This window comes from Neomonachus schauinslandi, chromosome 11 (assembly GCF_002201575.2).
Source record: "Neomonachus schauinslandi chromosome 11, ASM220157v2, whole genome shotgun sequence".
NCBI lineage: Eukaryota > Metazoa > Chordata > Mammalia > Carnivora > Phocidae > Neomonachus > Neomonachus schauinslandi.
The window spans coordinates 92,552,125-92,568,450 of record NC_058413.1 but is presented as its reverse complement, the minus strand read 5'-3'; the positions used below and the strand labels follow the sequence as shown (position 1 = coordinate 92,568,450).

General features: G+C 40.9%; 1 protein-coding gene across 3 annotated transcripts in view; it reads left to right on the top strand.

Annotated features, from left to right (window-relative positions):
- The first annotated feature begins 1,243 nt into the window (after nucleotides 1–1,243).
- JHY (junctional cadherin complex regulator) overlaps nucleotides 1,244–16,326 on the top strand; it is a 60,876-nt gene continuing 45,793 nt past the window's right edge. For all 3 annotated transcript variants that reach the window (XM_044919619.1, XM_044919618.1, XM_021696526.1), the window contains exon 1: nucleotides 1,244–1,578. In XM_044919619.1, coding sequence (XP_044775554.1) covers nucleotides 1,244–1,578 — 335 coding nt within the window. The remainder of the gene's footprint in view (nucleotides 1,579–16,326) is intronic.

Here is a 16,326-nt window from a genome sequence, read left to right as displayed (position 1 = left end):
ATGGTGTTAGCAACGAGGTCAACATTATTAGCAGTGCAAGGAATAGGAATAAGTTTGTGTTATTTAATTAAAGCTAGCATTTGCCAAAAGAACAAGAGCAAGCCCTGGAATCTCTGATGGTAAAAGTTTCTGTTGTCTGACCTACAGAAAAAAAAAAAATGGCATAAAGGCAGTGAGATAGAAGACTGAGCAAAATAGAAATGCTAGGGAGAGATGAAAGGAAGCACAATCCAAAATCATCATCTCCTTTCAATGTGATACGAACTTAGAGCACCCTTTCCATAAACCATCTCATGGGTCTTTATGGCAGCCCTCTGAGACAAGGAAGGCTCACTTGGAATCACACACTTAAGCGAGTTAGAAGGGACCCTAGCTGTTACTCAGGCCAATCTCCCACCCACGCAATATTCTTGAGGCCAGCATCCCTTTCAAGAAGGTAGACATCCAGCCTCTGCCACGAATCACTCAGTGGCAGTATGCACAAAGCCTCCAAATTTTGCGTTAAACAGTTTTAATCATTGTTCTTTTTTTTATATACTGAGCTGAGATTGATCTCCACGTAATGTCCACCTAAATTATTTATTCCTACCTAGTGGCAACCGGGGGGCCAAAATGCCTTCTAAATGATGAAACCAGCCGATATAGATCCAGGTACAAAACAGCTTCCCTCTTTACAGTTCCAACTATGGAGACCACGTTCTTCCCTGCTCTCTCCTTTACTTTTCAAATGGTAGACCCTGAACCTGTTTTACTCTATTCATGAATACTCCTGAACATGGCATATTTATATTGGTGCCCTGGGTATTTGAAATAAAGCCATCAAAGTACCGTCCATAATTAACCATTTAGCTTTGTCCAGGCTTGTCTGTAATAGGCCCTTGGAAGGTAGAAAAAGGAATCCAGCCATTTGATTTCCTCAATAAAGCTGTATTTGATTACTCAGGCTGTTTATGAACTCTACATCAGATGTGTTTCTGTAGAGAGAACACAATAGTTTTTCCAATAGACCTTCCCCATACAAAAGGGTACATACAAAAGGCTGCAGATAATGTAACAGGGTTCTGCTCACTTAAATGTTTGATTAACGTTGAAATTAAAGAGAATTCTGTAGTCACAAAGTGACACGAATACAATTTTTTTTTTTTAGGTAATGCTTTTGTGAACCACAACTTTAAATACTCAAGCCAACTGCTCCTATCATCAAGAATATTTGTATTCATATTCATATTTGTATGTTTTCAAGATGAGTCATAGTAAATTAATTCCCAAGCTCTCAATTCAATCTCCTGTTCATCATACCAACTTAAAGGTCCGGTCCACAGAGCTACCTTTCAAGAAGGACTTACATCTGATTTCAAAAGACTCCTTGGAATCTGATTCAGGAAGCTTCACTCAAGAGAGTAAGTCCCAGTTTGAAGACCAAATCCGGGGGGACAACAGTATGGAGCCAGACAGCTTAGAGGAGGAAAGCCTTCAACAGGAAAGCCTGAGTGAGACAGAAGAGGAAGCAAGCAGAAAAGTAGCTCAGAAGGATGGCAGAGAAAACCTCCATACCCAGAACAATGGCATGGACAACAGGTAAGGAATTGGCTTGTGTACAACAACAGTGGGTTCTGAAATGTAAGTTAAGTCATCACTGGTAGATCACAAGCAACAGTAAGGACAGGCTATGGTAATGAACACCTTGTGATGTGTGTGAGACAGCTCCCAAGCGCCTAAGGACAGCTTAAAGCCAGGCTTTTTGCCACGCCCTTTTTTAAAATAAAAAATACACAAAAGACAAGGATAGGTATTAATAAGGGTGTATGCACTCCTCCTGCTCCTTATTTCCTGTCCGTATTCCAAGTGTCTCCACTGCTATGACCTGACCTCGGAGAGATTCCAGAAAGCCTGCTATAAAAAAGTGCCATGACTTAGAATCAGGTGGTGTTGATTTGGTCCAGGCACTGCTGTTTAGTGTATAATTCGGAATAAGTCACTTAACTCTTGTGGCTCACTCTTCTCACCTGTCAAATTGATCTGGCCTGTCCATCTCCCAGGACTGCTATCAGTGTCAGTAAATACATTCTGGGAGTACAATCCTACCTGAGCTTATGAAGGTCTACCTCCCACAGCTTACATAATCATATAAAGATTTAATTTCTAATAATCAGTATTTATGGGGTGTTAACATTATGCTATGAGCTACCAAATAATATAAGAGAATATAAATTAGTGCATTACTCAATTTTAATGAAAAAATTATATGACACAGTATGGAAGAAGTTAAAAGCTATTGATTAGAAAGAGGTTTTCATGGGGTGACAAAGTGTGTAGTCCAAAGCAGACCATCGGGGTTCAAGTTCTGCCACTTACTGGCTGTGTGAGTTGGCCAAGTCCATTTAATCCCTCTGTGCCTCAGTTCCCTCATCATTAAAATGGGATAATAATAGTTACTTCACAGAGTTTTGAGGCAAAAATAAATGAATATATACACAATGTATGTAGAACAGTGACTAGCTTTTTATAAGTTATAGATGTGTTAGGTTTTTTTTTTTTTTAAATGGGTAAAATATATTGAGGAAAGTTTCTTAGAAGGCTTAGAACTTGGGCAGGCAGGGTTTTGGAGAGAAGGTAAAAATTTGGAAACAAGAACCGAATTAGAGTGAACATGTGACACGTTCAAGCCCCACTTGGTGGCAGAGGATTTGTTCTGAGCGTAGGGAAAGAGGACTGCGTAAGGGGCCTGATTATAGGGGCCGTCGAGCATGCAACCAGCCCACACCCCAGATAGGGCATTGAACACAGAACGCTACAACTCGTCCCAGCAAGGCAGTCATAGGAAGGGCGCCTGCAGGAGCCAGAATTAGAGCCCAGCCCTGAGTCTTTTTCTTCCTGTTTTCCCTCCTTATTTCTTCCACTGCAAATATTATCGGGCAGAATCAAGCACATTTGCTTCTTAGGGATCTCAAAGTACAGTGCAGGTGGTAGGCGCCATGAGCAAGGTGCAGCCCCAGTGCTGGGGGAGGAAGAGGGGCTCAGGGAAGGCGTCAGCCAGACAGTCACCCCTGCTTGGCCTGGCTACACCAGGGGGAGAGAATACAGGTTCTTAGGAAGACCATGAGAGGAAGCCTTGTTTGAGGAAGATTATCCTGCAAGCCGGTGCATTCTGAATTAGAGGGTAAACTCATGATAGACAAAGAAACTACCAGATGGTAATCATAATTAAAACGACAACAGTATCTCTTTTTAAAGGGCCATCCGTAATTTCATTTAATTCTTCATTGTCATCCTGCCAGAAAAATGCTGCTCTTCCCATTTACAGATAAGGAAAATGAGGCGAACAGAGATCAAATAACTTGTTGAACATCATAGTGCTGTGGGAGGATGTTTGTGGTTTTGTTGTTGATGTTGGTGTAAATGATGACAAAATTCTAACCTAAAGTACAGAGAAAAACACCATATAACCCTTATTGCCGTATTTGTTTCAGATATATATTTTTTTAATTAATTTATTTTAGAGAGAGCACACACATGAGTGGGAGGGGCCGAGGGAGAGGGAGAGAAACTCAAGCAGACTCTGCACGGATCACAGAGCCCGATGTGGGGCTCAATCCCAGAACCCTGAGCCTAAACCAAGAGCCAGACGCTTAACCGACTGCACCACCCAGGCACCCCTCAGATGTATTTTTTATAGACATAAAATATTACAGACAAAACTTCCTTGTTCCCCTTCTCAAACCCAGTCCCCCCACCCCCATCTGCCTCCTCGGAGATAGCCAATATGTACGCTTATGTGGGTGGACATCCTTCTTAGCAATCTTTTGTTCATTCACTGCATAGGTAATTTATAGTTGGGGAGGGAAGAGAATGAGTGTAAGAATTGACAGGGCTTGTTGACAGATTAGATATGGTGGCTGAAGGAAGAAGAGAAGCCAAAGGTTACTTTAAGGTGCTCATAACAATAGCTAGCATTTATAGAGTGTTTATCATGAGCCCATCCCTGTGCTAAACACTTTACATGTATTATCTCATTTAATCTGTATGGCAGCCCTGTTAGGAGACACTATAGTGATCCCCATTTTAAAGGCTATACATGAGTCTTAAAGGGGTTATATTTATACCCATTTATTACATCGACTGAGTGGTGGAGCAGAGAACTCATGCAGTCTGACTCTACACCCTAAGCTGTGTTTTTGTCATAGCTCTGATGTAAGAGAGTCAGAGTCTCCTAGGTAATAAACGGTAGTAGTTTTACTGCTGTTTTTTTTTTTCTTTTCTTTTTCTTTTTCTTTTTCCAGAAATGAGGGCAGAGGAAAGATTTTTGCAGTAGATAGGCATTCTGGCCTGTGGAGAACAAAGCAAAGATCCATTAAGGGACCTCATTTCCCCAAAGTTGAGTTTTTCCTCTTTGAGTCCAGTGCTCAGGGAGCAGACTTTACCCCTTGCTCTTTACCCAAGGATAATGTAAATGCCACTCAATATATTTCAAAATCAAGAAAAGTACTTATAGAAATCAAAATTATGGTTAGGGCCTTCGTCTTCTGATTCAGAGATCCGTAAATATTGCTGTTTTCCTTAGACTGATTTGCCTTACAAATCTTTAATGACAAGACTATCACCCTCGGGGTTAGAATGGCTTTGAGCCCTAGTGATTATCTGGCGGTGTAGTGCTTGAGACACCGAATGTTGGGACGACCAGTTCTCCACTACAAAGGAAAACAGAACCGAACCCTTTAGCCAAATAATGCCTCAAAAATATTATTCAGGTTAGTTTAGTTATTGGCCTCCTTCACTTAAGTCTTGGAAACCTTTCCTATGTGCATTGTTGCTTGGCTCTGAGTAGTTTACTAGCCATGAAACAGACAAATTGATCTCAGACTCTCAATGTGAAATTCAAGTAGGCTTTCATTTTTACAAGGTAGATGGCATTCTGGGAATTGTAGTTCAAAAAAATTAGTCAAAGCCTTGCCTTAAAACCATGAAAAACCTCTTTCTTCTTGCTGTTATAAGCAACAATTTTAAAAGCTGCCTGACAAATCACTTGAGCCCTACTCTTCTGTTTTGATGTTACTAGAACCTCCTCAAAGCAATTACTCTCTTGTATCTCAACAAAGTCAAGCCATAGTTCAATGTATATGGATTAGAGAAAACCTTTTACTTAATGGAAATTGGAGCAGCATTGACTACGGTGAATGAATCAAGAGTGGAGAGAGGATCTCCACGTGATAATCCTTAAACCCCACTCCACAACTAGCCTTAGGATACTCGGCGCTGGCAAAGAAAGAGATCAATGTAATTCCTCGAGCATTAGAAATAACCTCTTCAGTCCTGGGGCCTCTGAAACCTTATATGTTTAAAAAAAAAACAAAAAACAAAATCAGAGGGCAGCAGTACAGTACCTAGTATATGTGTTTAATAAGAATACTTAAATGTAATCAGCTACCATTTGTACAACTATTTGCTTTATATATACTATCTTATTTATCCTTAGAAGAGCCTCTTATGTATTATTACCCCCATTTTGCAGACAAGGAACCAAGGCTCTGACAGTTGTGAAGGTTTATGCAGTTACTTAGGGCCAGAGCCAGAAATTGAACTGAAAGTATGCTCCCCTAACCAGAACCTGAGCCTCTAATTAGAAGTTATCTAGATAGGTGATCAGGGCTGATCTGATAAAGGATTCAATTTTACGATTTAGCAAAAATTAAAGCTGTAACAATTTCGATATGGACTAAACTGAGGCCAGAGGAAATATACAAGGAAAATTATACATTTTAGGTAAAGTAATAAAAGTTATTAAAGGATACTCTGCCTTGGGAATAAACCAACATTAATCGTGTTTTGCTTTGGGCATCAGGGTCATAGTTGTCTATATTCCCCAGCACTGCTCCTGGGAAAGAGAGATGTGTTCATTCATTAAGGTCTGTAGATGTCTTTCACATCATCTGGGAATAATAGCCTTCACCAGAGATCCCATATTCTAATAAACCACCTTGTGCGAGAAATTACTGGGCAGGAGTCAAGGCACAATGAGGCATTCTTAAATTGTTATGCTCAGAATGGTCTAAAAATAAGAAAGGGACTCAGTAATAATAATCCGCATTTGTATTGTGTTGTGGTGGTCTAAGATCTTCCTCTCAAATGCTTTTATATATATTATTTCTGATTAATAGTACAAGAACCAGGTGGAGGTTCAAATAGCAGTACTGGAGAACCGACACAGTGAGTGGGTAAAGAGAAACTAAGACCAAAACTCAGCATTTTCATTTCCCCGCACAATTCCCAGACTGTTTTGTGGAACACATTGGGAATATGAAGCTGAGGGCAGACTTTTCTCACAGGGGTGTTGTAGATTGTGTTTGTTTTGTTGTTGTTGTTGGTTTGCAGTGGTTAGGAGAGTAAAGATGACACCTGAGGGCATGTTTAACATTCTAGTATTGCTAAGAACACTGTGAGAGTTTCCAGGAGCCCACTTTCATCCCTGTTGGTGCCTAGAAACATTCATCCATGTTGATTTTTACGGACTTTACCAGATAGATTTTCAGTTTAAGGCCCTGGGTGGGCCAACCCCTTCACATACATTACATTACCCCCTTACTCTAGGGGTTTTGCACAGTATTTTGGGGATGGCTGCTAGCATTTTAGTTATTTCTGATCACATGGGAATGGTTATACCGGAGAAGTGACTTTCTGTTGCAGGCGTTAGTCATTTCTGTTGTCTGTGCATCCATTTGCTCTCACACTCCGCGTCATTAAACCCTGGTGCAATCCTCAGGGCAGGCACGGCGCCATCACAACAGATGAGCAGTCAGAGACAGAAGTCAAGTGTGTGCGTGGGCATAGATTGTGTCCATTAAAGGCAGAGTCCCCGCCAGAAATGCTAAAACCACAGTGCCCTGGGGTGTAATGCCCTCAGAGACAACCGCTAGTTCCTTTCTAGCTTATTTCAAAATTGGGATGCTTATGGTGTTAAATTAGTAAATAAAGAGTGAGATCAAAAACCTCCCCAAGCATCATTTAAAGTTACATCGCCTACAATCCTGTAAGGTTATCAAGACGGTTAAGACGATTGTAAGCAAGCTATTAAAGGAATAGTTTAATCCATGACCTTAACTGTAGTCATTATTTCTACTCCCTGGCAAGTGTGAAAATAGAGAAAGCTTTAATTATTACACATTTTTAATATACTGAATTTAAAATGAATGCTTTTTCCAATTCTTATATACCATTGCTGAATTTTGCATGATGGATGTAATCCAATTAATAAAACTATGGGTTCTCAGAGCTGCAGGGCTCCTAAAGTACAGCTTATTCCCCTTATTGTCCAAAGGAGGAATCCAAGTCCTAGGGTGGTGAAGAGATTCACCCAAGTACACGTAGCCGGTCAGTGGCAAAATCTGGACTGGGACCCACGTTTCAAGGCCTGTCCTTCCACTGCCTTTCTCATGACATCACAGCTACCTTGCAATTGCAATGCTGTCAATATCAGGCATTTAGAAGACAGGAAATTCTTTGGGGTGCCTAGGTGGCTCAGTCGTTTAGGCATTGGACTCTTGATTTTCGCTCAGGTCACTGTCTCAAGGTCCTGAGATTGAACCCTGCATAGATTCTGCACTCAGCGGGGAGTCTCCTTGAGATTTTTTTTTTCCCCTCTCCCCCTCCCCTGCCCACCCTGGCTCACTCATACTCGCTCGCTCTCTCTCTCCTGATAAATAAATCTTTTACAAATAATAAAATAAATAAAAGGCAGGAAATTCTATCTAAAGAAATGTAAACGCCTACAAATTTTATAAATCCAAGGCTTCTTAGCCACCGTTTCTGGAGAATGCAAAGAACATCCAAGATCTCCATGGAAAATTCCTAGCGTGAGCATTGTAAACGCTCACTGAATGCAAGGAATTGTATTTCTAAATACTGGGTCATACGTCATTTCCCCTATGAAGATGCAGGCTTTCTTTCACACAAGAGAAGAGAAGTGAGGTATGATAATTTTACATCACAATGATGACCACGTGCTCTTTAGATCATTTGTTTTCATTCAACTCACAGACTGTCCTTGAATCAAGGCTGGTACTTATAAGAACGTGGGGCAAATATCCGGGTTTTTTGCAGCCATAAATCTGTTGTCAAAGACAAAGAAGGGATTCTGGTTGGAATTATCCAAATTATATAACTGCTGTAAATAAAGTTCACTAGGTAACAATCCAGTCCCTTTTTTTTTTTTAAATTTTATTATGTTATGTTAGTCACCATACATCATTAGTTTTTGATGTGGTGATCCACGATCCATTGTTTTCATATAACACCCAGTGCTCCATGCAGTACGTGCCCTCCTTAATACCCATCACCAGGCTAACCCATCCCCCCTCCCCTCTAAAACCCTGTTTGTTTCTCAGAGTCCATAGTCTCTCATGGTTCATCTCTCCCTCCAATTTCCCCTCCCCATTTTTCCCTTCCTTCTCCTAGTGTCCTCCATGCTATTCCTGATGTTCCACAAATAAGTGAAACCATATGATAATTGACTTTCTCTGCTTGACTTATTTCACTTAGCATAATCTCCTCCAGTCCCATCCATGTTGATGTAAAAGTTGGGTATTCATCCTTTCTGATGGCTGAGTAATATTCCATTGTATATATGGACCACATCTTCTTTATCCATTCATCTGTTGAAGGGCATCTCGGCTCTCTCCACAGTTTGGCTATTGTGGACATTGCTGCTATGAACATTGGGGTGCATATGGCCCTTCTTTTCACTACATCTGTGTCTTTGGGGTACATACCCAGTAGTGCAATTGCTGGGTCATAGGGTAGCTCTATTTTTTAAATTTTTGAGGAACCTCCACACTGTTTTCCAAAGTGGCTGTACCAACCTTCATTCTCACCAACAGCATAAGAGGGTTCCCCTTTCTCCACAACCTCTCCAACATTTGTTGTTTCTTTCCCTGTCCATTTTTGCCATTCTAACTGGTGTAAGGTGGTATCTCAATGTGGTTTTGATTTGAATTTCCCTGATGGCTAATGATGATGAACATTTTTTCATGTGTCTGTTAGCCATTTGTATGTCTTCTTCAGAGAAGTGTCTTTTCATATCTTCTGCCCACTTTTTGACTTATTATTTGTTTTTTGGGTGTTGCGTTGAGAAGTTCTTTATAGACCTTGGATACCAGCCCTTTATCTGTAGTGTCATTTGCAAATATCTTCTCCCATTCTGTGGGTTGCCTCTTTGTTTTGTTGACTGTTTCCTTTGCTGTGCAGAAGTTTTTTATCTTGATGAAGTCCCAAAAGTTCATTTTTGCTTTTGTTTCACTAGCTTTTGGAGATCTTGAAAGAAGTTGCTGTGGGCGATGTCAAAGAGGTTACTGCCTATGTTCTCCTCTAGGATTTGGATGGATTCCTGTCTCACACTGAGGTCTTTCATCCACTTTGAGTTTATCTTTGTGAATGGTGTTAGAGAATGGTCGAGTTTCATTCTTCTGCATGTGGCTGTCCAGTTTTCCCAGCACCATTCATTGAAGAGACTGTCTTTTTTCCATTGCATGTTTTTTCCTGCTTTGTCAAAGATTATTTGACCTTAGAGTTGAGGGTCCATATCTGGGTTCTCTATTCTGTTCCATTAGTCTATATGTCTGTTTTTGTGCCAGTACCATGCTGTCTTGGTGATCACAGCTTTGTAATAAAGCTTGAAATCGGGCAACGTGATGCCCCCAGCTTTGTTTTTCTTTTTCAACATTTCCTTGGTGATTCGGGGTCTTTTCTGATTCCATACAAATTTTAGGATTGTTTGTTCCAGCACTTTGAAAAATGTCATTCGAATTTTGATCAGGATGTCATTGAAGGTATAGATTGCTCTGGGTAGCATAGACATTTTAAGAATGTTTATTCTTCCAATCCATGAGCATGGAATATTTTTCCATCTTTTTGTGTCTCCTTCAATTTCTTTCATGAGTGTTTTGTAGTTCCTAGAGTATAGATCCTTTACCTCTTTGGTTAGGTTTATTCTGAGGTATCTTATGGTTTTTGGTGCTATTGTAAATGGAATCGTTTCTCTAATTTCTCTTTCTACAGTTGTGTTAGTATATAAGAAAGCAACTGATTTCTGCGCATTGATTTTGTATCCTGCTACATTACTGAATTGCTGTATGGGTTCTAGTAATTTGGGGGTGGAGTCTTTTGGGTTTTCCACATAAAGTATCGTGTCGTCTGCGAAAAGAGAGAGTTTGACTTCTTCTTTGCCAATTTGAATACCTTTTATTTCTTTTTTTTTTTTTTTTTTTAGATTTTATTTATTTATTTGACAGAGGGATAGAGAGAGAACACAAGTAGGCAGAGGGAGAGGGAGAAGCAGGCTCCCTGCAGAGCGGGGAGCCCGATGCGGGACTCGATCCCAGGACCCTGGGATCATGACCTGAGCCGAAGGCAGCCGCTTAACCGACTGAGCCACCCAGGCACCCAATACCTTTTATTTCTTTTTGTTGTCTGATTACTGTTGCTAGGACTTCTAGTACTATGTTGAACAATAGTGGCGAGAGTGGGTATCCTTGACGTGTTCCTGATCTTAAGGGAAAGGCTCTCAGCTTTTCCCCATTGAGGATGATATTTGCTGTGGGTTTTTCATAGATGGATTTTATGAACTTGAGGAATGTTCCCTCTATCCCTATACTCTGAAGAGTTTTAATCAGGAAAGGATGTTGTATTTTGTCCAATGCTTTTTCTGCATCAGTTGAGAGGACCACATGGTTCTTCTCCCTCCTCTTATTAATGTGTTCTATCACATTGATTGATTTGCGAATGTTGAACCACCCTTGCATCCTGGGGATAAATCCCACTTGGTCGTGGTGGATGATCCTTTTAATGTATTGTTGGATCCTATTAGCTAGGATTTTTTTGAGGATTTTGGAATCCATATTCATCAGGGATATCGGTCTGAAATTCTCCTTTTTGATGGGGTCTTTGCCTGGTTTGGGGATTAAGGTAATGCTGGCCTCATAGAATGAGTTTGGAAGTTTTCCTTCTGTTTCTATTTTTTGAAACAACTTCAGTAGAATAGGTATTATTTCTTCTTTGAATGTTTGGTAGAATTCCCCAGGGAATCCATCAGGCCCTGGACTCTTGTTTTTTGGGAGGTTTTTGATCACTGCTTCAATCTCGTTACTGGTTATTGGCCTATTCAGGTTGTCAATTTCTTCCTGTTTCAGTCTTGGCAGCTTATAGGTTTCCAGGAAGGCCTCCATTTCATCCAGATTGCTCAGTTTATTGGCATATAGTTGTTGATAATAATTTCTAATAATTGTTTCTATTTCCTTGGTGTTAGTGGTGATCTCTCCCCTTTCATTCATAATTTTATTAATTTGGGTCCTTTCTCTTTTCTTTTGGATAAGTCTGGCCAGTGGTTTATCAATCTTATTAATTCTTTCAAAGAACCAACTTCTAGTTTCGTTGATCTGATCTACTGTGTTTCTGGTTTCTAATTCATTGATCTCTGCTTTAATTTTAATTATTTCTCTTCTAATGCGTGGCTTAGGCATCGTTTGTTGCTTTTTCTCTAGTTCTTTAAGGTGTAGAGTTAGTTGGTGAATTCGGGGTTTTTCTATTTTTTTGAGTGAGGCTAGGATGGCTATGTATTTCCCCCTTAGGACCGCCTTTGCAGTATCCCATAGGTTTTGAACCGATGTGTTTTCATTCTCAGTGATTTCCATGAATTGTTTAAGTTCTTCTTTGATTTCCTGGTTGACCCAAACATTCTTGAGCAGAGTGGGCTTTAGCTTCCAAGTGTTTGAATTTCTGCCAAATTTTTTCTTGTGATTGAGTTCCAGTTTTAAAGCACTGTGGTCTGAGAATATGCAGGGAATAATCTCAATCTTTTGGTATCGGTTGAGACCTGATTTGTGACCCAGTATGTGGTCTATTCTGGAGAAAGTTCCATGTGTGCTCGAGAAGAATGAGTATTCTGTTGTTTTAGGGTGGAATGTTCTGTAAATACCTATGAGGTCCGTCTAGTCCAATGTATCATTCAAATCTCTTGTTTCTTTGTTGATTTTCTGCTTAGATGATCTGTCCATTGCTGAGAGTGGAGTATTGAGGTCTCCTACAATTAATGTATTGTTATCAATATGACTCTTTATTTTGGTTAACAGTTGGCTTATGTAGATGGCTGCTCCCATGTTGGGGGCATAGATATTTACAACTGTTAGATCTTCTTGTTGGATAGACCCTTTAAGAATGATATAGTGTCCTTCTGTGTCTCTAATTACAGACTTTAGTTTAAAATCTGATTTGTCTGATATAAGAATTGCTACCCCAGCTTTCTCTTGAGGTCTGCTGGCATGGAAGATGGATCTCCATCCCTTCACTTTCAGTCTGGATGTATCTTTAGGTTCAAAATGAGTCTCTTGTAGGCAGCATATGGATGGGTCCTGTCTTTTTATTCAATCCGCAACCCTGTGTCGTTTTATGGGAGCGTTTAGGCCATTCACATTGAGAGTGATTATTGAAAGATATGAATTAATTGTCATCATGTTGCCTGTGAAGACGTTGTTTTTATAGATTGTCCCTATAAATTTCTGTTGTATATCACTCTTGGGGTCTTTTTCCTTTTATAGAACCCCCCTTAATATTTCTTGCAGGGCCAGCTTAGTGGTCACATATTCTTTCAGTTTCTGCCGGTCTTGGAAGCTCTGCATCTCTCCATCCATTCTAAATGAAAGCCTCGCCGGATAAAGTATTCTTGGCTGCATGTTCTTCTCATTTAGTACCCTGAATATGTCTTGCCAGGCCTTTCTGGCTTGCCAGGTCTCTGTGGATAGGTCTGATGTTATTCTGACGTTCCTCCCTCTGTACGTAAGGAATCTCTTCCCCCTAACTGCCCTTAAGATGGTTTCCTTGGTTCTAAGATTTGCAAGTTTTACTATTACATGCCGGGGTGTTGGCCTATTTTCCTTGATCTTGGGAGGGGTCCTCTCTGCCTCTAGGATGCGACTGTTTGTTTCATTCCCCAGATTAGGGAAGTTCTCAGCTACGATTTGCTCAAATACATCTTCTAGTCCTCTCTCTCTCTCCACTCCCTCCGGGATTCCAATTATTCTGACATTGGAACGCTTCATGGTGTCACTTATTTCTCTGATTCTATTTTCATGGATTCTGAGTTGTTTTTCCCTGGCCTCCTCTTTTCCCTTTTTATCTATTATATTGTCTTCCAGGTCGCTTATTCGTTCTTCTGCCTCACTTACCCTAGCTGTTAGATTATCTAGATTGGATTGGATCTCATTGATAGCATTTTTAAGTTCTGCCAATTCACCTTTCATTTCTGCCCTTAGAGACTCTATGTTGCCATTAATTGATTTCTCCATTCTAGCCATTGTCTTCACAATTGCTAGCCTGAATTCCATCTCCGACATCTTGGTTATATCTGCATCCATTTGTAAATCTGCAGCATAAGTCATAATCTCTGAGTCTTTTCCATTTTGGGGGCTCCTCCTCCTAGTCATTCTGTTGATGGGTGTTTGAGGGAATGTATAGAGTCGAAATTATTGACCAGAACCCAAGCAAGATGCACCTGTTTTCTTGGGACCTTAGGGTTGCTGGCCTCTTGTTTTCCCAGCTTGTCTTCTGGGGGAGGGGCCTGCCGCGCTGTTACTCAGGCAACCCTGTTGGGATGGAGTTGCCCTGTGCCCCTGTGGCGGGGGATGGGCTCAGCGGGAATCAGTTTTGGGGGCTTTTGTTCTCTGGTGGCTTTCCGCGTTTCTTCCGTGAGTCAGAGCAGAAGAGACCGTTTCCAGCCCTCTGTCTCAGAGCAGAGAGACCGCAGTCTGTTCTTCAGTGAGCTCTCCAGGCCACACCATCTCCGTTTCTGTCGGTGCTGCTATAAACTGCAGCGGCCTGGGTTGTGCGCCCCTCCGCAGCGCTCCCAGTCCTGCCTCCAGGTCAGGGCACGTCCTGCCCTTTGTGCTTCTAAAACCGCCAGCCGCTCTCAGTTCGTGCACGCCCGCGCCACCCCACCGCTCTGGGTTCCGGCCCTGTGGGCTGCCCTAGAGTCCTTTCCCTGCCATTACCGGTCTGCGAGTCTGTGCCCTGTCCGCAGCCCTTGGGGCTGTCGCTCACCGCCGGTGTAGGATCCCCACGTTCCAGGCACCCTCCCGCTGCCGTTTATCCTCCGATATCTGCCCGTGGAATCACGGCTCCCGGCTTTGTAACTCAAAACCAACCGCCTGCGATATTCTGCTTGTAGAGATCCAGATCTTCTTACATCTCAGGCTGGTTTCGTGGGTGCTTAGAGTGGTCTGGTAGATATCCAGCTCAATTCCGGGGACCAGTTGAAATAGGGTCCCCTGCTCCTCTGCCATCTTTTTTCCAAAACCCCAGTCCCTTCTCTTGAGTGCACTTCTGGAGACAGTGTTTGGCCTTCAGTTCATTAAAGCAACTTTTTTCTATTAAAAAAAATTTTTTTTATTTTTTTATTTTTTTTTTATTTTGAGAGAGAGAATGAGAGACAGAGAGCATGAGAGGGAGGAAGGTCAGAGGGAGAAGCAGACTCCCTGCCGAGCAAGGAGCCCGATGCGGGACTCGATCCCAGGACTCCAGGATCATGACCTGAGCCGAAGGCAGTCGCTTAACCAACTGAGCCACCCAGGCGCCCCCCAAAAAAAATTTTTTTTAATCAGGATGCCTACAATAAATGAAATTCCCTGCATTGTAAACAACCTACTTGAAGTGCATCAGCATATTAATGGAACCATTTTATTTCATGCTTGCAAAAGTGATTTTTTTAATCTTTTGGATTTATTTCATTTGATTTAGTTAAAAGCCACTGATAAAAAGATTAAGATGAGCCTAGAACTCAGAAATCCTTGGAAATAATTGTCAGTTTTATAGTTCCTTAAAGAAGCATTAAAAACTTTACACTTAAACAAAAATTGAATTTGCTGTTCATATGCATAAAAGATTTAATGGCATATAAATTGGGAATAATTGTTCTGTTAAAAAGGATTAAATTAAACCTAAATCAATAATAACATGTGCAGTTTCAATTTAACTGCCTACTTAAAATAAAGTGGCAAATAAATAACTGCTAAATGATTAATAGCAGTGCTTTTATTCACCACCTCAACAGGCAAAATGGCCAGTTATTGAATATTTTGAGTGCAAAGGATGTTAATTGTACTAGAAACATGCTCTAATTTTAGTAATTTTTTGATTGAATGCTACACTATGAGGCTCTTCATTAAATGGAGATTTGATTTTATTTTGTTTGAAGTTGAGTACAGTAAGTACTCAAATATGGTCCATTAAAGCCTGCAAATATCATGGCGTGCACATATGAGACCACCTCCCCTTCCTCTCTGCATCCAGGTCTTACCTAGGCATTTGAAGAGGAGACCCGGCATCTGTTGTCTGAACAGCAACAAAAGAGTTGTGTACGCATTGTCTGTGTAACCTTTCTATCAAATGGGAGGAAGAGAAGTGCATGTTTTGTGTGCAGATGATTACTCAGGAAGGAGCACTTCACACTCATTTTGTTCCAGTGTGTTGACCTGGACCACGAAACCTAATTGCGCTTCTTAACACACAAGCTCAGTACAATGGGGTTCTTCAGTATCATGTTCTATTTCAACCATTAGATTCGTTTCTCTCAAGTATTACAGCTTCCCGTGCTCATGATTTTGCAAAACATAACCTGGCATTTGTTTCGACATACAGTTTCCATCTAGAAAGGGGACGGAGGGGATACTTAGAGACGGTCATTACAGGTATAAATGGCACAGTGTAATTAAAGTTCTTAGAAGAGCCACATTTTCAGATTCAAATCTCCTCTGTATACATTATTAGAGTTTCTCTTCATAGGATTGGTTCAGAAACATTTTTCTCAGCCAAAGCAATTCTTTTTTTTTTTTTTCTGATTTGTTCTCCAACCCTTTGTATTGCTTAGGTTCCATTTAAAACACCAGTCTTTCTGCAATGTGTGATATACTTCTAGGGGCATTTAAGAATGGTAATTCATTGAGGCCAGAAATTACAGTTCTTTCTGAAGATCTAAAGTCATTTAATTCTCCCAGTTTTATCTTCCTCATCAGCACTCAGCAGGTTCCTAAAATATTTCATCATGTGGCTGAAATTTCTTAGTCCCATTTCCTAAACTACAGTGCAAACAGATTGTCCACAGGTGCCTAAGTCATGGTAACAAAAATTGGATTTTTGAAGATAAGTGCTAGTTCCTTCAGGCCACGAAGGTGCCCCTTAGTGCATCACAACACAGCTTTGTGACCTGGAAATAACTTGAGCCCCAGGGAGAGAAGAATCCCTTGAGATCCACCAGCAGGAAGCACAATACACGACAATGTTGTGTCATGG